The sequence below is a fragment of the Caretta caretta genome, chromosome 1 (assembly GCF_965140235.1).
Source record: "Caretta caretta isolate rCarCar2 chromosome 1, rCarCar1.hap1, whole genome shotgun sequence".
NCBI lineage: Eukaryota > Metazoa > Chordata > Testudines > Cheloniidae > Caretta > Caretta caretta.
This window is the reverse complement of record NC_134206.1, coordinates 307,602,235-307,626,848: the sequence shown is the minus strand read 5'-3', so window position 1 is coordinate 307,626,848 and position 24,614 is coordinate 307,602,235. Positions and strand designations below refer to the sequence as shown.

The 24,614-nt window shown below is 43.1% G+C and overlaps 1 protein-coding gene across 7 annotated transcripts in view; it reads left to right on the top strand.

Annotated features, from left to right (window-relative positions):
- Positions 1 to 24,614, top strand: part of ASZ1 (ankyrin repeat, SAM and basic leucine zipper domain containing 1) — a 116,831-nt gene that overhangs the window by 67,198 nt on the left and 25,019 nt on the right. For 2 of the 7 annotated variants that reach the window (XM_048836153.2, XM_048836157.2), the window contains 4 exons: positions 13,424 to 13,535; positions 17,358 to 17,492; positions 20,728 to 20,852; positions 23,439 to 23,514. In XM_048836153.2, the coding sequence (XP_048692110.1) occupies positions 13,424 to 13,535; positions 17,358 to 17,492; positions 20,728 to 20,852; positions 23,439 to 23,514 (448 nt within the window). The other 5 variants (XM_048836154.2, XM_048836158.2, XM_048836155.2 and 2 more) reach the window with 5 other exon arrangements.

Sequence of the window (24,614 nt, the reverse complement as noted above, 5' to 3'; positions counted from 1 at the left end):
TGTGTCAGGATCCTGAACTCAACCATCTCATGGTTACTGCCTCTCAGGTTCCCATCCACTCTTGCTTCCCCACTAATTCTTCCCAGTTTGTGAGCAGCAGGTCAAGAATAGCTCTGCCCCTAGTTGGTTCCTCCAGCACTTGCACCAGGAAACTGTCCCCTACACTTTCCAAAAACTTCCTGGATTGTCTGTGCACCACTGTATTGCTCTCCCAGCAGATATCAGGGTGATTGAAGTCTCCCATGAGAATCAGGGCCTGCGATCTAGTAACTTCCATTAGTTGCCGGAAGAAAGCCTTGTCCACCTCATCCCCCTGGTCCAGTGGTCTATAGCAGACTCCCACCATGACATCACCCTTGTTGCTCACACTTCTAAACTTGATCCAGAGACACACTCAGGTTTTTCTGCAATTTCATACCGGAGCTCTGAGCAGTCATACTGCTCTCTTACATACAATGCAACTGCCCCACCTTTTCTGCCCTGCCTGTCCTTCCTGAACAGTTTATATCTATCCATGACAGTACTCCAGTCATATGAGTTATCCCACCAAGTCTCTGTTATTCCAATCACATCACTTGACTGTGCCAGGACTTCCAGTTCTCCCTGCTTGTTTCCCAGGCTTCTTGCATTTGTGTATAGGCACTTGAGATAACTTGCTGATCGTCCCTCTTTCTCAGTATTAGGCAGGAGCCCTCCCCTCTCGTGCTCTCCTGCTCGTACTTCCTCCTCAGGTATCCCACTTCCCCACTTATATCTCCTTCCCCCAGTGAACCTAGTTTAAAGCCCTCCTCACTAGGTTAGCCAGCCTGCTTGTGAAGATGCTCTTCCCTCTCGTAGTAATCCTGTGATCAACCAATACACCCAGGTCTTTCTCCTCCTCTGTTGCTTCCAACTGATAAGTTCCCAGCTTATAGCAAAAATTCTTGTTGTTAGTCCCTAATTGCTTGACTTTGCACTATTAAATTTTATCCAATTTCTGTGACTCCAGTTACAAGGTCATCCAGATTTTCTTGTATGATATTCCGGTCCTCCTCCATATTGGCAATACCTCCCACTTTGTGTCATTCACAAATTTTATTAGCCACTCTCAGTTTTTGTGCCAAGGTCAGTAATAAAAATGTTAAGTAAGATTGGTCCCAAGACCAATTCCTGAGGAACTCCACTAGTAACCTCCCTTCAGCCTGACAGTTCACCTTTCAGTATGACTTCTTGTAGTCTCCCCTTTAACCAGTTCTTAATCCACCTTTCCTCCTCCCCCCTTCCTTTTTCCCCAATTCACAGAGATACCTCTGGAAGGGACAAAATCTTTGTATGTGTCCTTGTTCACACCACCAGCTGGAAAGACTGATTGCTCCTCCATAGAGGCTGAGTGACAGTCCCTTTTAGATGTGGCCCCAGCAAGCCCATGTCTCTCCGAAGTCAGATTCCATCATGGCATAGAATTATTTGTAAATGTTCCTCTTGCCCACAGGCAAAATACACAGTAGAAGAAGCTGATGGATCCCCCTTAGTCAAGGCAGATGTCCATTTTGGCTCCCCCTCCCACTTGAATTCCACAAGGCCCTTCAGTAATCTTCCTTACATTTCCTTTTTCATGGCTGTCCTGAGCTACAAGCAGGGTGATTTCTCCAACAATTCAACCTCCATTAAATCCTCTTTATGCCTCCTTCTGATAGCAGAAAGCTGGATCCATTGTACCAAGTTTGCACCTTCCTGGGAATACTGTCTAAAAAGGTCTGTTTATGTCTGTCAGTTCCGCGGTCCATGACTCAGTCAGGCACTCGGTAAATTGCTGGGTAAAGATGTGTGGCCGCCCACTAAAGGAAAAGGGCTCACCCCTAAGTTGCTGGTGGTACTGTTGCTGTAATGTGCTTGGGGAATCCAGCTTGGCAGCTTTGATGACATTGAAGTTGGTGGCCATATCCTCCTACAGGGCTTAATACATGGCTTGTGCTGCTTTTGTTAAAAATGGAACTAAGCTGGCAACCCAAATCATATTTGAAGGTGATCAGATAGGCATTAGGAGTCACCTAGTCCCATCTTAGGCAGGGATGACATGGCAACTTGTGCAGTGTCTCTGCAACAGCTGCTCATGGAACTTTCAGTTGTTCCCTGTGGCTTTTTCAGAAACTGATGCAAATAAACTTGAAATAACTTGAATAAACTTGAATAAATAAATAAATAAATAAATAACTTGAAACTTGAATAAATACTCATTTCATATACTGCACTTTGCTGGAGAAAAACAATACCTACTGCTTTTTGGTTTTGGGGATTGTCTGAGTTAATTGATTCACACAAGTTCCCAGGCAAGAATATTGTTGAACGAAGGAAGGGCAGAAACAGAAATAAGTGTAATTAATGCATGCCAAGATTTTGTCATGGTGTAAACATCCGAAAGATTTTAAAAAATCAGTGCTCAGTCTAACCTCTTTTAAAGTATTAGTAGAGGAAAGAGGTTTACACCCTTCCACCAGCAAGGTTAATCAGATAAATTCGCACTGATATGAAAAGGAAGGTATTGGGGAATTGAAGCTCTGTATCGCTGGAGAAGTGACATCCATTTTTACTATCGTAACATCTCCAGATGTTACTAGAGCTTTTTGGAAGTTTATTCATAATCTGATTATGGAATTACAGTGTTCTGTTTTAAAACATTTCTTCTGTTTTTTGAGATTCTTCTGGTTTGAAAGCGATTAGCACAGTGGGACCCCAATCCTGATTGGGTCCTTGGGTGCTATTCCAATACACACAATACATAAAACTTAAAGAGAAATACTAGAACTGTTGATATCTCTTAACACGCAATAAACTTTTAAAGTGCAACCACTGTAAATATTCCCCCTCTAACTCCAGGGGAAGGTTAGATTCTGATATAATCACACATCTGCATGAGCCAGAGCCCTAGGCATGATCCTATAGTGCCTGTGCATTAAATCAGCTCTTTTCTTCCTACTGCTAAATCCTCCACCTTTCAAGGGAAAGCATTAGAGACCCTTTTCTAGCTATCTTCCTCTTTTTATAAGACTCTCATGCCTTTCTCCCTTTCCTAGTCTCTACTTCAGTATGCCATAATTTTCTCACCAGTTTTTGTCTGTCTATTTTTCAGTTCCCAGTTCCTCTCTGATCTCTGGATGCTCTTTAGCCTCAGATTATGCAGTCTTCTCCTTATGTGAATGTTCTGGAGAGCAGGTTTCTCTCTGCCGTATATTTTGCTTATGAAAAATAGCAGGAAAAGATGAACAATGCCATACTTTGCTGTAACTAGCATATGGTAAAAGAGTGACAAAGCTCAGTCTCTCACCATCCATTCAAACAGAATTATACAGCCTCTCTGTTATATACTTGCTTTTCAGGGTCCCTCTAGTGTTCAGTATTATGGTTAATACCTGTAGGTACTATAGGAAAAGCCCCCTCCCAAGGTTTTACATTTCTTCCTAAGAAAAGAGTTGAAACGTCTGTTGCCACCAGACAGAAGAGTGCCTTGTCACAGAACAATGTAATGCAAACAATGGTTAATTCTTGTGAAGACAAAATGTTGAATGTTAATACATTTTAAATATTACTTACCATCCTTAGTAGGAGTGGTGGCTCCTCACTCAAAACTACTTTTTATTTACTGCAATCAGAACTTGAAAGCTTCTCCTCAGATATTTCTCATTATATAATTGTATGATCCCTTACTGTTCGTCTCAGTGTTGGTTGGTTGTTTTATTTATTTCTGTAGTGCTCAAAAGAATACTAGGCACTCTAGACATGTGGTAAGAAATCCCTGCCCTGAAGAGCTTATTGTCAGTAGACGCACAGCAAAGGAGGTGGGGAGGATATAACATGAGACTTTTTCAATGTTTTCTTTTGTTTTGTATTTTAATCCTTACCTATTTTCATCCCATCTTCAGCACTTTCCATTCCTTTCCTGTTTTGAAACACTTTTTTTCTTCCAGCCCAGTCCCCAAGCCAATTCAAGAGTGATATTGACATGCTTGCGAGATACTTGAATCTATCCAGGTCAGCAGGTCCTCCTATCACCAGGTCTTCTGGGGTGTAGAAATAAAGGGTAGATTTGAGAGAGAGAATGGTCTCAGAGGACTTTCCCTGCAGCATTGCCAAGAGGTAAAAGTGTGTAGAAGAATAGCATCAAAACACAGTTTTGGAATAACAAATAGAAATAAAGGTAAAAGACTAAAGATGTTCAGATATTTTACCATGTGTTCAACTTGTTTGATGTTAAAATATATTTGTGCACTACTGTTCTTAGAGAACCACTTGGTAAGAGTGGCGTATTCCTGGATTTTTGAATTTATATATAACTTTCGCTAGAGGGTGCTATTCAGACATTTGTTGTATAATATGCATATTCTCCAGCCCAGCATCTCCCCCAGTGCTCATACATCTGGCCTGTTACTCTCCACAGGGCCACTCACGGAGGTGTTCCAGAATTTCAGCACTGCTTGTGTTAGCCATGCCTTCCCGCTCCTGCTTGCCACTAGGTTCTCTGCCTCTGTGGCAAGGGACAGTTGGCAGATTTAGCTGCTCCTGCTTTCATTTGCTCCCCTGTTTGTTTTTCTCTCCTGTTTTTAGGCAGTGGTGAGCAGATGAGCTGGATCTTTTTAATCCCTTTCTCCTCCTCCCTTGGGTAGTTAATCAACTGTTGGGTGGTTAATTCACCTGGAAGCTGCCTCTATAGAGTCTCTCTGCCAGCTTCTCTGCCTCTCTCCCAGGTATGATAGAACAGCCAAGGAAGCATCAGACCAGGTCCAAAAAAGTGCACTGTTTGCGAGGCAGCCTTCCAGGCTCAGCAGGTGGTGAATTGTGCCCTGCCTCCGTCCAACCAACTGACCCTAACTCCATTAGGAATGGGTCTCCAAGTTGGACAGGCATGTGGAGTCCTGTCTGCTGAGTTGCCATATCTGCAACACAGGACAATCAGAGCTGGAGCCACAGAACAGAGCAGGGAGAGGATCAAAGGACAAGGAGGATCTCATTTAGCTGGCCGAGGGGTAAGTCCCAGGGTCCAGGACTCTAAACAGAACAAGGCTGCAGGGCTACAGGTCCGTCTTCCCCCTCACCCCCCCCCCCATCTTAAAATGGCTCCTAAATGCCTTGGGGAAAGAATGGGGGTTCATAAGCAGACCCTCTCCCTCCCAGTTTGAGCTGGAGGAGTTGGGCAATGAACCCCTCTCCCCTGCTCTAGGGGACTGGGACCCTGGAGGGGAGGAATCAGACAGAGAGCTCTCTGGAGATCTTCAAGCACTTTGAAAGGCAAGCTATAAAAACCTCATCAGAGCCCCAGCAGGGTTCCTGTGGACGTGAGATGGGTTACAAGAACAAAGACCAAAAAGGGGAAGAAAACAGGAAAAAAACCCAAAAATCGAAGGCACATTCCCTCTGACGCTTCCTCTTCTCTCCCCTCCACCCCGAAAAGTTTGAGATCGTGTACAGAAAGGTTGTACAGATCCAGATCCAGCCTGAACAGGCTTATGAGAGCAAGCCTCAAAGCAAATTCCTGGCCTTAAAATCCTCCCCTGAAGCTGCTGTTCCTCTGTGCTCCTCTTCTGAGGATGTGATCACAGAGGAATGGGACAAGCCTGACAAAGGCAAACATCAGTAAAATTTACCTCAGGTGCTACAGGAGCCAAAGAACTTTATTGCTCAGTGTGACACAGAGACCCCTTGGCAAAATGGTACCTGGTTCTTTGCAAACAACTCTCACCTCAGACCTGAGAAACTCACTTACACAAAACACGTTGTCTTCTTCAAGTGCTGTCCCTGTGGGTGCTCCACTTCAGGTGATGGTGAGTCGTGATGCTGTTAATTGGAGATTTTCGGTAGCTCTGCTCAGTTGGGCTGCTTGTGCTTAGAAGCTGTGTTGTGGCGCCATTGGAGTCTCAGTTAGCGCGTGCACGGCCCAAGCCCCTCGGGTCCTTCTCAACCATCCTCGTCTGAAGACGGCACTCAGGGCAGTGCAACAGCTTTTTACCCTATAAATTGACAAAACAGAAATTTAGTTAGTTTATTGTAGTTCTTCGCACCTGTTAAAAAAATATATAGTTTTTCTTTCTCTGGTTCCCTGCTCCCTTGGGAGCACATTCCGTAAAAGCTTTTCTCCGTTTCCCCTCTCCCTTGGGGCACTACCCTGAACATGCCAGGTACCCCTGGCTGTAAGAGTTGCAGCTCCCACAAAGAAGCGATTCCGCAGTCCAGCAGGCATTCTCTCTGTGTGAGATGCCTGGGAGAAACACACATACCACAGAAGCCCTACTGACTTGAAGGCATCTAACTTGTTGTAGTAATTCTTAACTTGTTCTTTTGCTATTTTAGCCTCTGATCCTACCCCATTACACTGATGGCTCACTGTGAGTTGTCCAATCACTGTTAACTTTTTTTGTGAAAACTGAAACAAAAAAAGGCATTTAGCTCTTCGGCCCTTCCTGCATTTTCTGTTCTTGTTTTTCCCTCCGTATTGAGTATTGTGCCTACCCTATTCTTGGTCTTCTTCATGCTTCTCGTGTATTGATAAAATGATTTCTTGTTACCCTTTATGTCCCCAGTTGAATCTTGTTTACTACCTTCGCCTTTCTAATTTTGTCCTTATGTTGTTGTTTTTTATATTCATCCTTCATAATTTGACCTAGTTTCTACTTTTTTATGATTATGTTTTGAGTTTCAGGTAATTGAAGATCTCATGGTTAAGCCAAGGTAGTCCCTTATCATACTTCCTATCTTTCCTACACATTGGTGTAATTTGCTCTTAGCCCCTTAATAGTGTTTCTTTAAAAACCTGCCAACTCTCATAAGCTCTTTTTTCCCTTAGACTTGCTTCCCATGGGATCTTTCCTACAATCAGGTGCCTTCAGATCTTCCTCCTGAGAGTGTGGAACCACACTCCCCAGAACACATGAAAGACCACATCTGAATCCCGATCCAGGCACTCAGCTCCCTAGAGTGGTAGGGACTGTCCATTGGATTGTCTGCAAAGGTCTGCCCATATGCCTTCCATATCCCCTTGTCCTTACTAACAATGCCAACCTGGAGGGCTGAGGTACTCGTGTGGGTTTCAAACCACCCAGGGAACCTGGAGCCCAGAGGAAAAGACAAATGGCATAAACCTTTTAGAACTCAGAGTAGTCAAGCTAGCTCTTTGAAAGTTCTAGATCTTCCTGGAGGGAAATCATATTCTGTTTCAGTCAGAGAACACAACTACGGTCATGTACATAAACAACCATGGAAGGAGAAGTTGCCCAAGGCAACATGCAGAAACCATGGAAATAATGAAACAGGCAGAGCAGTCTTTCTTGTCATTCAGAACGACCCACGTAAAGGGAAATTGAACCAGAAGGTAGACTGGCTCAACCGACACTAGCTCAACACACTAGAATGGTGCCTGAATCAGGAGGTCTTCAGTTTGATTTCAAAGGACAATCTGTCTTCCTTCAGCCAATTTGTTTGTGAGCTGTGAGAACGTGAAGAGGCCAAGATAATTCACCAGGGAGACAGATGCCAAATCCTTGGGGACAGATGCCCTTTCACACAGATGGCCACCTTTTCCCTTCCTGGGGAAAGTGATTCAGAAAATAAAAAGGGAGCAGACAGAAGTCATATTGATAACTGCCTATTGGCCAAGGAGACCCTGGTTTTCTGACCTGATAGTGGAACCTCTGCTACAGTGACCATGGAGACCGGAACATAATCTCCCAAGGTCTGTTTCTCCATCCAGGTCTCGGACCAGCTTCAGTTGATAGACCCAGTATTGCTAAGGCCTCCGTTTCAGTAACCAGACTATCTTCCAAAGTTATCAAGACTTTGCTAGCATCCAGAAGAGCCTCGACACTAAAGCCATACTCTTCTCTCTGGTCCAGGTTCAATGTCTTGTGCCACGAGTACTGTGTGGACCCCAGCAATCCAAGCCATTTTGAACTTTCTGCAGGAAGTCGTAGACAAGGGCCTTCAATGCAGCACCGTAGCACCAAATTTGTAATTTCAGTAGCGTCCTTTTTATGGGATCTGCAGAATCCTTGATCTTCAGATTCCTCAGAGCTATCAGGCTGACCAAGCTGTTGATCAGGCTGATCTTCACAAAATGGGATCTACCACTGGTTTTGAAAGATCTAAAAGATCATTCCTTTAAGACCCTGACTTTAGTGATGGCCTTCTACTTGTCCATAAAAGCTTGTTTTCTGGTCTCTCACATCTGCTAGATGGGTATCAGAACTGGTGATATTATCTGTGCAAGAACCTTGTATATTCCACGACGCCAAGGTGGTGCTGAAAACGCCAGTTTTTTCTTCCTAAAGTAAATTTTCCCTTTCATACTTCCCAAAAAGTTGTCCTTCCTTCATTCTGTCCGAAGCTGTGACGTCTGACAGAATAGAAGTGGCACCTTAATGCCAGGAGAGTGCTGAAAATCTACATCATGCACACACAATCCACAATGAGGTTAGGTGCCCTGTTTGTGTCCTTCCAGTGTAAATGTCAAGGTCTCAAGAGTTTCTAAATCATCCACTGCTAGATGGATTAGGCTCTATATTGTTGAAGCCTACAAGGCTGAGAAATCCCTGCTCTGTAGTTTCTGTGATCCCTCTATGCAATTTAAACTTCACTGTCGCTTTGCAGATGTATTTATGTGTTCAAATTATGGAGGCATCAGTTGCATCTCCATAGTTAATGTTGAGTTTAGTTTTGCACTTAGTTTTGTTCTTGATTATACATGAAAAAATAGTGTGTTCTCCCCCAAGATACAGCACTTATTCTTCAAGTAGAGGACTAGTTTTCTGAGACTTTACAGTAAATCTATTAATTTAGTTTGAGTTAAAATTATCCTGTCCGGGATGCCACCTGATGTACTGGAGTTTAGCTGAGCCTCTCCTGCTCCACCAGCCTGGATTCCCTCTCCCTGTTTTGCTGAATTAGGCTCTCCAGCCTCTTGGAACATACACACACAGGTAGGGCCACACCCAGCTACAGACAGAGACTGAAATCAGCTCTGCGTGAAAAGGCTCACCCGGCACTCACATGCACACCCCTTTTGGGAAATAAACTGCAAAGTATATTGTTTTGCACTGTACAGAAAGATCTGCACAGCTCAAACTCATAAAATTTCACCCTCTTCCTCAGTGTGAAGAGAGAGATGCACAACTTCTTGGTCCCCTCCCCACCCCAGTTAGAAATTACATAAACTGGGTTTAATAATAAACAAAACAAATTGTATTAACTATAAAAGGCAGATTTTAAATGGTTAAAGAGATAGCAAACCGAACAAAGCAGGTTACTGAGCAAATAAAACAAACCACACAAACTAAGCTTGATTTACTAAAGAAACAGGTTCCAAAATGTAATTTCTCACCCTAAATGTTGAATTTAGGCAGGGTGCAGGGTTTCTGTAGCTCAGAGTTCCAGTTATTTTGTTATAGACTGGACCCCTGTCTCAGTCTGGACTCACCCCTGCCTTTCCCTTCAGGTTGGTTTCTTTGTCCCTTCAGGTACTGTCAGTCGTATTTCTTCTTGGATAGGCAATGGAGGAGAGACCCATTTGCCCTCCTGCCCACCCTTAAATAAGATTTACATAAGGCAGGAATATTTTGTTTCCCAAACTTGACCCCCCCTCTCCTTTTAGTGGAAAGTTACAAGAAGTCCAAGATGATGTTTAGTATCCGATGACAAGACCATCTGACCTAGTAGTGTCACAGCTGCATCCCAGGACTCCTCCCAGAAAGGAGAGAGATTAGTATCTTTACAGTCTTGTTGTTTCTTCCTAATGGCCCATCAAATCTGATGGCCTGTTGTCTGGTGGGTGTCTTCCAAATACACACCCAGTTTTAATTGTTGTTACGTAGTCCATATTCCTAACTTTAGATACAGAAATGATACATGCATACAAATTGGATAATCACATTCAGTAAATCATAACCTTTTCAATATCTCACATGACCCATCTTGCATAAAACATATCTTAGAATCATAGAATATCAGGGTTGGAAGAGACCCCAGAAGGTCATCTAGTCCAACCCCCTGCTCAAAGCAGGACCAATTCCCAGTTAAATCATCCCAGCCAGGGCTTTGTCAAGCCTGACCTTAAAAACCTCTAAGGAAGGAGATTCTACCAACTCCCTAGGTAACGCATTCCAGTGTTTCACCACCCTCCTAGTGAAAAAGTTTTTCCTAATATCCAATCTAAACCTCCCCCACTGCAACTTGAGACCATTACTCCTCGTTCTGTCATCTGCTACAATTGAGAACAGTCTAGAGCCATCCTCTTTGGAACCCCCTTTCAGGTAGTTGAAAGCAGCTATCAAATCCCCCCTCATTCTTCTCTTCTGCAGGCTAAACAATCCCAGCTCCCTCAGCCTCTCCTCATAACTCATGTGTTCCAGTCCCCTAATCATTTTTGTTGCCCTTCGCTGGACTCTCTCCAATTTATCCACATCCTTCTTGAAGTGTGGGGCCCAAAACTGGACACAGTACTCCAGATGAGGCCTCACCAATGTCGAATAGAGGGGAACGATCACGTCCCTCGATCTGCTCGCTATGCCCCTACTTATACATCCCAAAATGCCATTGGCCTTCTTGGCAACAAGGGCACACTGCTGACTCATATCCAGCTTCTCGTCCACTGTTACCCCTAGGTCCTTTTCCGCAGAACTGCTGCCTAGCCATTCGGTCCCTAGTCTGTAGCTGTGCATTGGGTTCTTCCGTCCTAAGTGCAGGACCCTGCACTTATCCTTATTGAACCTCATCAGATTTCTTTTGGCCCAATCCTCCAATTTGTCTAGGTCTTTCTGTATCCTATCCCTCCCCTCCAGCGTATCTACCACTCCTCCCAGTTTAGTATCATCCGCAAATTTGCTGAGAGTGCAATCCACACCATCCTCCAGATCATTTATGAAGATATTGAACAAAACCGGCCCCAGGACCGACCCTTGGGATACTCCACTTGATACCGGCTGCCAACTAGATATGGAGCCATTGATCACTACCCGTTGAGCCCGACAATCTAGCCAGCTTTCTACCCACCTTGTAGTGCATTCATCCAGCCCATACTTCCTTAACTTGCTGACGAATACTGTGGGAGACCGTGTCAAAAGCTTTGCTAAAGTCAAGAAACAATACATCCACTGCTTTCCCTTCATCCACAGAACCAGTAATCTCATCATAGAAGGCGATTAGATTAGTCAGGCATGACCTTCCCTTGGTGAATCCATGCTGGCTGTTCCTGATCACTTTCCTCTCATGCAAGTGCTTCAGGATTGATTCTTTGAGGACCTGCTCCATGATTTTTCCAGGGACTGAGGTGAGGCTGACTGGCCTGTAGTTCCCAGGATCCTCCTTCTTCCCTTTTTTAAAGATTGGCACTACATTAGCCTTTTTCCAGTCATCTGGGACTTCCCCGGTTCGCCACGAGTTTTCAAAGATAATGGCCAATGGCTCTGCAATCTTAGTTATGTCATATCCATATCATAAGCATATTTCCATAAATAATATGGTGTGTAACATCACCATTATTTTTTTATTGATATTAATAAACATTTGTTTTTATTTATCTTAATACTTGGAATAATGCTAACTTTTCAAACTTCCCATATAGTTAAATCTCATTGAAATATTTTGCATTGGCTACTTTGAAGAATTACTTTGTGGATTAATTGTCGGGGTTTTGTAGTTTTTCTTCATAACTGAAAATTTCTCTTTCAGAGAATTTCTTGAAGACTTCTTTGTTTTTTTTCAAAATGGCTGCCATCTCCTATTGTTTTTAATGGAACTGAAGCCACAGGCTGCAACTGCACCTATTTACATACTTCTCAGTGTTGCCCTTTGACTCCAGACCACATCTGCCCTGTAGTGACAACATACGTTTTTGTTTTTTTTTGAACACCAGATTTTCATCTGATCGGTCACAAACACCATAATGCTTTAATCACAGTGTTATTGCATGGTGTTACTAAAGGGAAGAGTTAAGGTTGTTTGCGTGCTCTAACTACATTCCATTCTTTTATGTGTTCATATTTCCTATAAGTTTAGCCTTAATTCTGAATTTCCTTGATTTATAATGGTTGCTTTTAGGATAGTTACAACATCTCTATAATGTACAGTAACTCCTCACTTAAAGTCGTCCCGGTTAATGTTGTTACGTTGCTGATCAATTAGAGGACGTGCTCATTTAAAGTTGTGCAATGCTCCCTTATAACGTTTGGCAGCCGCCTGCTTTGTCCACTGCTTGCAGAAAGAGCAGCCCATTGGAGCTAGCTGGTGGGGGCTTGGAACCAGGGTGGACTGGCAGCCCCCCTAAGTTTCCTGTGTGGCAGCCGCCCATCAGGCTATCGATTGCTGGGCAGTTCAGCTGTCCCTCCCCCCACTGCCCTGTGCTGCTCCTGCCCTCTGCCTCTGAGCTGCTTCAGGGAGCCTCCTGCTTGCTGTGCGGGAGGGGGGGAAGAGGGAGGGTAATATCAGGGTGCCCCCTTTCCCCTGATCCGGTACCTCATCTCCACAGAGCAGGGGGGACACATGACAAGGCTCAGAAGCGAGGGAGCTTGCTGGCAGCAGCTGCTGTCTCAGCTTCCTAATGTACTTAAAAAGGCAGTGTACTTAGAGTGGGGTCAGCGTACTTAAAGGGGCAATGCATGTCTCTCACACACACACACGGTGTGTGTCTCTGTCTCTCTCTGCCATGCAATCTCCCCTCCCTTCATTCCTTCTGCCTTGTAGAGTGTGAGGCTACATTAACAATGTGTTAACCCTGGAGGGCTCAGCCGAGTGCTAGTTCATCATTTAGCAGCAAGGCATTCCCTGGGAAATATCCCACCCTCTGACTTCACCACCTCAACCAAGCTTCACAATCAACATTGCTGTGTACGTTATTAAATTGTTTGTTTAAAACTTATAGTGTGTGTGTGTGCGTGCGCAGCGAAAAAAATTTCCCTGGAACCTAACCCTCCCTCCACCCCCCACCCCCCCATTTACATTAATTCTTATGGAGAAATTGGATTCGCTTAACATCATTTTGCTTAAAGTAGCATTTTTTCAGGAACATAACTACAGTATTAAGCAAGGAGTTACTGTATTATACTCTAAATTGCTGATACATACAAGCAATCTTAAGTGTATCTTTTGTATCTTTTTGTCTAGGAATATAATACTGATTTTCCACTTACTGATATTTGTACTTCTGATTGCAGTACAATAGGTGCTTGACAGGATAGGTGTTAAAACTGCTCATTGGGAATATGGGCCCAATTTTTTACATCATTTCAATATGTGCTTAAAGTTAAGCATCTGCTTAAGGTCCATTGACTCTAATAGGATTTAAGATTGCATTTAAAGTTTAAGCTCATGCTCGAATGTTCTGCTAAATCTTTGCTGAGTCAAGGCCATATAGCTGATGCCTTAGCTAATGTTGAGTATTTTAACAAAAATTCCTCTTTTTTCCAAGGAAGCAAATGACTCCGCTAATGTATGCAGCTCGAGAAGGACACCCTCAGGTTGTTGCTCTTCTTGTTGCTTATGGATCACAAATAAATGCCCAGGATGAAAATGGTTATACAGTAAGCAAGCTACTTGTATATACTATATGTGATACTGAACTGTGTTTACACTTTTCACATTAGTTTGTTTTTAGTACTTTTTCCTCAGAAATACCCTTCACTATTGTGCTCCAGCTTGCCAAATTTTTCTGGAACTAACTCCATCTGGCACCACTCACAGCTTTTTCTGAACCAGAAGAGATTGTACCTTAACATGGCACTTGCAGTAGCAGCTTTGACTTTTATTGTTTTTCTTTCCTTATCTAACCTTATCTCTCATCTATCTGTCATCCGTTGCCATTGGGGCATGAACGGGGGGGGGGCAAGCAGGAACATGCCCATCCCCCCACTCCGCCACCACTCCCAGCTTCTGCCCTGCCCTCCCCCCTGGGATTCCCTCTCCTGAGCCCATCCTCCCCTCTTTCTGCTAGGGTGGGAGTTGGGCTGAGCGCAGCTGAAGGGACATGCCTGAGAAAGGCACTGCAGCTAGTGCTCCCGCTGAGCCCCACTAGATGACGCTTGGAGCAGGGAAGCAGAGGTGGCAGCCCAGCTCTGCCAGAGGGGGCATGTTACCCATCCCTTCCTTGCCTGCAGCCTCCAGTGAGTGTTTGGCGCCCGCCTGGGGTGCCACAGAAGGGAGCTCGGGACAAAGGTGGCCAGACACAGTGGAAACGGGGGGTACTCTGGGGAGGTGGTGGGGGAGGCAGCAGAGCCCGGGGACATTGGACGGGGTGCTGATGTTTAAAGTTCCCCCTGTGACGTTCCTCTGGTATTATCTGGACCGGTGATCTGCTAGGTCACTCCAATCCTCAACTTTGGCAGCCAGCCTTACCCTGCTCTGCTGTGAGAACCCCCACTCCTGGGCTGTTCACGCACAGCCTCTAGCACTTTTGAGTGAGCACTACTACATGAGTGAGCACTTCTGGCCGGCCGCTGCTTGAACTTGAATGACACTCGCCAATATCTCCGGTCCCAGACACAACCCTAGGAATCCTCTGTCTCGCAGTGTCCAGTTATGCCCACTGGACACTGCAAGCTTATATGAGTTCATCAGTTTAACAAAGAAATTGATATGTACCAGATTTGTTATCCCAAGGGGAGTCTCTGACATGCTGCAAACCAAATGCACTGCTTCAGGTAGAATAAACGAACAGATTTATTAACTACAAAAGATAGATTTTAAGTGATTATAAGTCTAAGCACAACAAGTCAGATTTGGTCAAATGAAATAAAAGCAAAATGCATTCTAAGCTGATCTTAACACTTTCAGTGCCCTTTCAAACTTAGATGCTTCTCACCACAGGCTGGCTGGTTGCCCTTTAGCCAGGCTTTCCACTTTGATCAGCGCTTCAGTAGCTTGGTGGTCGTGTCTGTAGATGGAGGTGGAAGAGAGAGAGAGCATGGCAAACGTCTTTCCCTTTTATCATAGATTCATAGATATTTAGGTCAGAAGGGACCATTATGATCATCTAGTCTGACCTCCTGCACAACGCAGGCTACAGAATTTCTCCCACCACTCCTGCAAAAAACCTCACACCTATATCTGTGCTATTGAAGTCCTCAAATCGTAGTTTAAAGACTTCAAGGAGCAGAGAATCCTCCAGCAAGTGACCCGTGCCCCATGCTACAGAGGAAGGCGAAAAACCTCCAGGGCCTCTTCCAATCTGCCCTGGAGGAAAATTCCTTCCCCACCCCAAATATGGCAATCAGCTAAACCCTGAGCATATGGGCAAGATTCATCAGCCAGATACTACAGAAAATTCTTTCCTGGGTAACTCAGCTCCCACCCCATCTAATATCCCATCACAGGCCATTGGGCCTATTTACCATGAATATTTAATTACCAAAACCCATGTTATCCCATCATACCATCTCCTCCATAAAAGTATCGAGTTTAATCTTAAAGCCAGATAGATCTTTTGCCCCCACTGCTTCCCTTGGAAGGCTATTCCAAAACTTCACTCCTCTGATGGTTAGACACCTTCGTCTAATTTCTAGACTAAATTTCCTGGTGGCCAGTTTATATCCATTTGTTCTTGTGTCCACATTGTTATTGAGCTTAAATAATTCCTCTCCTCTCCGGTATTTATCCCTCTGATATATTTATAGAAAGCAATCATATCTCCTCTCAACCTTCTCTTAGTTAGGCTAAACAAGCCAAGCTCCTTGAGTCTCCTTTCATAAGGTAAGTTTTCCATTCCTCGGATCATCCTAGTAGCCCTTCTCTGTACCTATTCCAGCTTGAATTCATCCTTCTTAAACGTGGGAAACCAGAACTGCACACAGTATTCCAGGTGAGGTCTCACCAGTGCCTTGTATAACGGTACTAAAACCTCCTTATCCCTACTGGAAATACCTCTCCTGATGCATCCCAAGACTGCATTAGCTTTTTTCACGGCCATATCACATTGGCGGCTCATAGTCATCCTATGATCAACCAATACTCCAAGGTCCTTTTCCTCCTCTGTTACTTCTAATTGATGCGTCCCTAGCTTATAACTAAAATTCTTGTTATTAATCCCTAAATGCATAACCTTACACTTCTCACTATTAAATTTCATCCTGTTACTATTACTCCAGTTTACAAGGTCATCCAGATCCTCCTGTAGGATATCCCTGTCCTTCTCTAAATTGGCAATACCTCCCAGCTGTGTATCATCCGTAAACTTTATTAGCACACTCCCACTTTTTGTGCCAAGGTCAGTAATAAAAAGATTAAATAAGATCATGTCCTTTCTTCCCTCTTGGTTTTGCCCCTCCACCCCTTTCAGAGTCAGGTGAGCATTACCTCATTGTAGTCCCAAACTGACCAAGGGAAGGGGGGTGAGAGTCCAACAGATCCTTTGTTGCTTCCTAGGCTAGTGTCCTTTGTTCCTGTGAGCCTGGGCTGGGTTTGTCTTGAACATGGCCTGATAAGGTGTGAACTGCCCCTCTGCTCTTGGCGAATTTTTGCCTGGGTTTGTTTTAAGCCATGAGGACACATTTTCAGCCTTATAGCGATATACATGAAACAACCTATAACATTACTATGACAACAATGCTCAGTGCATCATGAGCCTTCTGAAGACAACTGACATGACAAACTTTGCATTGGATACCACACGATCATTTTATAAGGATGAAAATGGGGGTGCCACGTGTTCCCCTGAGGTATAGAGCGTCACCCCCCCCAAAAAATAGTCACATTTAAATCCCTGTTGCCATAGCCTCTGAGTCCCTTTTATATGTGGAGTCGTGGTAGCCCCAAAGCTTTGAGAATTGCTTAGAATGTAATTTCAGAATTTCACAGGCAACTTATTGCTTCCTTGTTTGCCCTTATGTTCCTGTATTTAAAACAGTCTGCAAACTGTAGGGTATGGGGGTAATTTTGCTATTAATGTTTAAATAAAGCAAAATCGTAGAATTTAGAACAAACTAAGACAGTCTGTTAAATATACATGTAGTCCAATGGTGTGGCAAAGAGGAGGGAACACCTTTCCATGTGTGAAAGATGAGTGAGTGAGAAAGGGCAGAGTTGGAACTGACTTTGCATATGTGTTGAGAACTTTTGTCATTCATATTTAAATCTGCACTTTAACTTTGAATTAATTTTTAAAGCATTTGACAAGATATTTTACATGTTGTCCATTTTTAATTAACTGTATTCTGTCCGGTCATCTTCCAAACTATAATGAGACAAAAGGAGATTGTGCAGTATCATCATAGATTAGCTGGTAGAGTTACTCTTCCATGTTTACCTTTCACAAAGGTTACCCTATTTTGTTTTACTGAGATAATAAGCTCTGTTTTTTGTCTTGTTTTTAAACTTATTCTACGAAGTGAAACAAAATGTTTTATATATAGGCACTGACATGGGCATCCCACCAGGGACATAAAAATGTAGTCCTGAAGTTGCTTGAACTTGGAGCTGATAAAATTCTGCAAACCAAAGATGGAAAGACAGCAGGAGAGATTGCAAAAAGCAGTAAACATTCAGAGGTATTGTTCTCCACTAAGGTCTAATTCTGTTTTTCCTGAAACATTCATGTTCTCACTGGTTGCACAGTTTCCCAGATCAGTGTTAATGTAGGCCCTTAAACATGTATTACAGCATATATTTAACCAATATTTATTAATATTATTCAGTGCTACACTGTAGGTGTTCATGCTGCTTTAAAACAGGGGTCTCAAACTCAGTTTACCTTAGGGCCAGTGCCAGTCTTCAAATCCTCCCAGCGGGCCAATAATGTCACCTTGCTCCCTTGGCCTCATGCCACCCTGACTGACTCTGCTCAGCAACTAGTAATGCTGCCTCCATGGCTAATTCTGCCCGGCGACTAGTGATGGTATCTCTGTCCCTCTCCCCCAGCCAATGGCAGCTGCGGGAGGCAGCGCCTGCAACAGACAGACAAAACAGCATGGCTGCATGGGTCTCTCCTCTGGGGGGAGGGGCATGTGAATCTCTCCTGCTCGCTCCCCTCCTACCCCACCCCACCCCCTTGGCTGGCAGCCATGAGGGCCAGATGAAATAACTTTTTTCAAAGCTTTCACAGGCTGCAGTGGGGCGGTTCTCGGGCCGGGACTTTGAGACCCATGCTTTAAAAGTTACTACACATGTATTATGTTGCAAAGTTAATGTTGCTGTGGGAACTTTAACTTAGGGCTTGGCTACACTTGGCTACACTTGTAGAGCGCTGGGAGTTAAACCAGCCTTCGGAGACCGCAGCAGGGAAAACGCTGCTGTGTGTTTACACTGTCAGCTGCAAGCGCACTGGCTTGGTCACATTAGCAGCTCTTGCAACGCCACAAGGAGCAGTGCATTGTGGTAGCTATCCCAGTGTTCAAGTGGCTGCAGCGTGCTTTTCAAATAGGGTGCGGGGGGTGGAGTGTGACGGGGACTGTGTTGTTTGTATGTGGTGGGAGAGAGTGTGTGTTTTGGGGGGCAGAGAGTGTGTCAGCATGCTGTCTTGTAAGTTCAGACAGCAGCAGAACCCCTCTCCTCTCTCTCTCTCAAAAACACTCACAACAGCAGCATTCCAGAGTAATGGTTGGCTTTGTCCCGGAGCAGATAAGTCAGAAACGGAGCTTTGAAAGGGGATATCCGCATGTGTGCAGCCAAGTTCAAAACAATGACAAGAGTGGCACTTGACTTCAGGGGATTATGGGACGTTTCTGGAGGCCAATCACAGCGCAGTAATACAACACGTTGTCCACGCTGACACCCGGGCGTTTCAGCTAGGGCACAGCAAGCTTTATGCTTCTTGTGCAGGTGGATTACCAGGAGCACTCCAGCTGCAGAGTCCAGGAGCTCTACGTGCCTTGCCAGTATGGACACCTCAGGAGTTAGGGCTCCCAAAGCTGATTTAATGAGCTCTAACTTGCAAGTGTAGCCAAGCCCTAAAGAATTTGTTTGCATATGTGTATTTAAATTTCCAGCATAATTCCTTGCTTAGAGTTATTATTTTAGTACGCGTTGTATCAAAAATATATCCACTGACAGTTTTTCTGATCAACTCTTTGAGAAATAGTTGGTTAAATTCAACCAAGATAACTTTGGAGGAGATTGCATTGTATAGTGTTTAGCTACATTTCATTTGAGAGAGTTCTACAGAAATTCAAATAGAAAAACATTTTAAATTGCTTAAATGTGAAACAGGAGCTGCAGGCTTTAGGTAGTATAGTAAATAGCAGCAGCTTCCAACTATTAGTGCTCCAGGGAGAAGTCTGTCTAAAAAGGTTGAATCTTCTCCTGCGGCCCTAGGAGCAGCAACAGAAGGTATGTCTACACAGCAAGCCTCCCAGGCCAGGTCAGTATCTCTCAAGAGTTGTGAACTACACCATTCATCACAGAGCTCTGTGGAATCTGCAGCTCCATACCTGTGATATTTATCATTTTTCCAGGACTCCATAGAAATCAGCATTATTAAAGTGAAATTCACCATTTTTCTGCATCTAGGCATCTGACTATTTTCAGCCTCTCTCTCCAGCTTCCCCACGAGGGCGAGTTCATTGGATTAGAGTGGGTCTTCCCTGCCCTGTTCCTGGGAGCCAGGTAGCAAAGGGGCAAGGAGCCAAAGCTGGAATCTAATGACAGCCAGGAAGTGGAGAAAAGAGCCAGTATTGCAGACTAGGAACCTGGGCTGCCTGGAAAACAGTGGAGTAGTCAACGCCTAGCGATTTGGAGAAATGAGCCATTGTAAATCAGATACGAGCTACTTTTCATGGCACACATTGGCAAGGAGGCTCTGAGCCAGGCTGCCTGAAGAGTATGGCAAAAAATCCATTGGGAATAATCACTGACAAATTTTACATCAGTAGGAGCTTATGTTTGTGTGGAGGTGAGGAGAATGAGAACAAAGAGTATTTAATAAAGGTACAATAAATTAACATTGCTGTGAAATTTAAAGATTCTTGTAGTGGAATTTGGTCTAATTATATGATGGAGTATATGGGCTTGTCAGTCTGATCCAACGAAATGGGAGGAAGATACGCATGATTATCTTTTCCCACCAGAATTTGAAATGAGAATGAGATGAATCTCTGTTGCTCTTTGGCTTCAATCCCCCACCAAAGGAATAAAAAAAAAATTTGAAGTAGAGCAGATTTTCAGTAGGAACTGCTGAAAAAATGTTTTGGCCAAGTCGAAGGACACAGCTGTTTCTCTGACCATCCCGTAAAGAGGATTATTCAGTCTGAGTATGAGGAGGCAGCAAAGAAAACACACCTTGAATAGAAAATGTCTAAACATTACATTTACATTACCATCAGCCAAGCAAGAGATTTTACTTGGGAGTGAAGAACTTCTAAGTCTTAGAACCAAAAATAAATACTCAGTTAATTTTACATTATATATGACCTCTTTCAGCCTTTCACATTTCACATCAGAATGTTTTTATTTATCTTCACACTGTACACAGTGTTGCTTCACTGTATACTGATGGTTCTTGTTCAGTATTCCATTGAATTAGGTTAGCTTAGCAACATTCACTCTTGGAGATTTAAGCTCCACGGGCTCATCTCTATCACAGATGTTTGCCTTTTGGAAGAATGAGATGATTTACCTGAATTATTCTCCCCAGGTAGTAGTCCATGAAATAATTTTCCCACCTTTTTTACAATTTAAATTTTCATTGTGCATTGAATTATTCTTGTGCTTATTTAATTCAATAGGACACTACTCTACTTCTGTTTTCTTAAACTGAATATTAACTAAATTTTTTTATACTTTTTTCAGCTTTTTAATTTACTTTCTTTGACTGCAAATCCCTTGCAAGGGAAGTTCCAGAACCTGCTTAAAGAAGAGACTATCCACAAACTCTTGAACACAGTCCCTGATGCAGTTAGAGATCATAGAGTTAGGTAAAGAAGGAAGAAAACTAATGCTATTTTAGTTCATTTTAGTTTTAATATTATGAATACTTTTGGGGTGTGTACATGATTAGTATTAATGCAGAACAATTTACAGTGTCTATTTTTGGAACTTTTTTTACAATCATACCTAATGTAATAATTTGTTAAAATGAGAAACGGAAATCCCATTATGAAACACAGAAACCCATCTTAAATTTTGTATTTCCTGACATTTAGGTGCCTGACTGTACAAACTCAATATTGCATTACATAGTTTGGATGCTTCCAAGTTTTTAACAGAGGCCACTGGCACACTATATACACAATTAAGTTTATCTGTATCATCAGTGGAGAATGTGACCCTGTTGTATACTTCTCCATCAGATAATTTCTGACAAGGTTAAGGACTTTTGTTGAGAATGACAGATGCTTTAAAAATTGAGGTTTCTTCTGACCAGAAGCACCCCACATACACTATATGATATTTTAGAAAAGAAGGTCTTTTGGAGCATGCCAAGGACTTCTGGCTCTTATATGTATCTGTTCTTCCCATGGCCAAGGTGGGAGATATTTTATCAAGTGTCCCTCCATGGATTTGAGTATTCTTTTCACATCCTACACTCAACTTCCTGATAAAAACAGTTGCTATATAAGGTGTTGATTGAGACAATTTTTCACTTAGTCATATTATGTGTATATTTATTCTTAATCAAATATATGAATAAAATATAACTGAGTGGAAAATCCTCTCCCCTATCTCCTCATGAGATAAAAGGAAGATGTGCAATTTAGGAAGAAAGGCCAAGTAGTCTGCCTCATTGGCCTTGCATATACCAAATTACAAGGCCATACTGTTGAGATACAGTTATGCTGTTCGCGAGAATTTATCCCTTTTAGTGGCATGAGCACAGGAGGCACAGGAAATCTTTTGATTAAGATACCAGAGCTTGTTTAAACTAGGAAAATTTGCACTGGTGGAACTATACCAATGTGGTTATATCAGTACAAAACTAATGTAGATACGCTGTACTAGTACAAAGCTGGGCTTTCTTTGGTGCAATTTACCCTAGTAGTTTACTAAATTGCATGAGTGAACGGTCCATCTCACTCCATTGCAGCACATCAACACAGAGGGTTTGTGTCCGTGTATTTACACCAGTGCAAAAACCTAGTGTAGATAGGGCCTGAATCTATTCCTGAAGGCCTGGGTTCTTTTCCCATCCGTCTTACAGACTTTCTGTGTGATTTTTAAGCAAGCCAATTATAGCCTAATTTTCAGAGGTACTGAGCACCTGGAGTTCCGATTGACTTCAGCTGCAGTTGTGGGTGATCAGTATCTCTTGAAATCAAGCCTCTAATGTCTCTGCTTTCATTCAAGCCTCTAATGTCTCTGCTGACCTCTTAAATGGGAATAATAGAGTACCTATATCACTGAGGTTATGAATAGAATGAACTGATGTTTGTAAAGTGGGTTGATAAAGTGGGATGGAAGGTACAGAAGCACCAGGTGATATTATACCTCATGCAGCAATCTGAGACTTATCTAACTCCCATCCCAGTTTCTTAATATTTTTTCTTAACTGGGTGTTGAAAATTTTGCAACCATTGTAAACTTTACTTTCCATTGTCTGTCTTCCTGCAGAGATCATACACTATGTACATCCTTGGGATTAGGCAACTTTTTCTCTGTTGCTTAAGACACTGGGTGTAGTTAAGATGTCTACAATCTTAGGAAAAATGCCAACGTATACAGTATTCCTGGCTAACTGGATTCCTGATCTGAACCAGCAAGATATTCAGGATTTATTGTGTTAGAGGATACAACTGAACTAGAGTCTTCTGGGTATAAGAGTGGAGTTTTGAGATGGGTGTTCTCCAGGAAAGGCTTTCAGATTTTGAATTCACTCCATATTTGGTCTGAAATAAACTTAATCTCGGGGCATGCTGCAAGGCTCCTCTGTTAATGTAGGATTTTGGTGAGGGAGCAGTGCAGTAATGGCTCATCATTTTGCCTGTTGCATGGTGTTGTTTGGTATGTGCATTTCTGATTGGCTGTTAATTTTCTGGCTTTTGAGTGCTGCTGAGTTTTATTTCTTCTTGTACTTCTAAAATTATTTCAAAGGCCACAGGAACCCAGGATAGGTGTGCTTACCTTTCTTACCATTAATCTAAAAATAAAAGCTGTGATGCTTGTCATGGACATATCTACCTTACATAAAGGGTGGCTGGTAATTAGAGGGCAGAGTTAAAGTAGTTTGGTGTACCATAACTACATTTCCATATTTTCTGACATTTGGGGTGTTCTTGAAATAGTAACCTTAACTTTGAATTTCCTGCCTGCAGCCATTTGATTTTTAAAATTACAATGATTTACTAAAGATTTTTTTTTCATTTAAAGTATTCATACCAATTTACAGCTTTAATTACAGTCTCATAAAGTCCTTTGTCTGGAAATATACATCACTTTACTGACACATATGCATGCATGCATGTGTGTTTGTGTTTGGCTATTAGAGTTTAGACATCTGCTTTATTTATGAAAAATAAATTTACCACTTTTTTTTCTTTTTGTGACTCGTGCAATAATATGTATAGTTCCTATGCAGCCTTTGGTGACCTAGAAGTGTTTTTACATGGTCTTGGTCTAGAACACATAACAGAGTTATTAAAGGTAAGATTAATGTAATGAAATTGTATATTTTAAAAATAGTTTGTAAATTATTAAATGTGCTTCATGTTATTCTGACCTTTAGATTTTTCAGTGTTAGATTGTATACTTTTGTCAAGTCACATTTTAATGCATTTATTTGAAAATAAATAAGAAAATTGTATGTGAAATGTTACGTGTAAAATTTGTCTACGTGATAGTCCTAGAGTTTAAGGCCAAAAGGGACCACCAGATCATCTAGTCTGACCTGCTGTGTATCACAGGCCACCAACACCACCCAGCACCCACACACTAAATACAACAACCAAAATTAGACAAAAGTATTACAGCCCACAGTAGACTAGACTATTACATGCCACAGGCAGAGATTTGAGTGACCAACGTGCAGTGCCAGAGGACCCTGCAGTGACAGGGAATTGATTGAGATATATCCAGATAATCCTCACAGTGACCCATGCTAGGAACTGAAGACAAACAGGAAGTGAGCCCTGCCTCCCTACATCACAAGCAACCCTGTCATATAATCCAACTTCTTATTGTCCACTGTGACAAAGTTCCTCCTCTGCCTTGGTGGGTCCTGTGCTTATTGGCAGATTTTCTCGCCTCAGAGGTTCACGGCAGCCCTCAGTTTGGCCATTTTCGTGGCTCAAATCTGCCGTTCAGTCAGTTAGCCTCATCACTGGCCAGCATGGGGAAAGGAAGAAGAACAATCCCCCACAGTCTCTACTGATCTACCTAGTGGATCGGGGAACAGGCCAGAGACCTTCCCCTTTGGTGGAACCCACAGTCCAGTTCAACTCCTCTGGTATCAAGTAGGGAGTTGGGAGGATGGGGGGATGGGGGGAACCTGGGCCCGCCCTCTACTCCGGGTTCCAGCCCAGAGCCCTGTGGATTGCAGCTGTCTACAGTGGCTCCTGTAACAGCTGCGTGACAGCTACAACTCCCTGGACTACTTCCCCATGGCCTTCTCCCAACACCTTCTTTATTCTCATCCCAGGACCTTCCTCCTGATGTCTGATAATGCTTTTACTTCTCAGTCTTCCAGTAGTACGCCTTCTCACTCTCAGCTTCTTGCGCCTCTTGCTCCCAGCATCTCACACGCA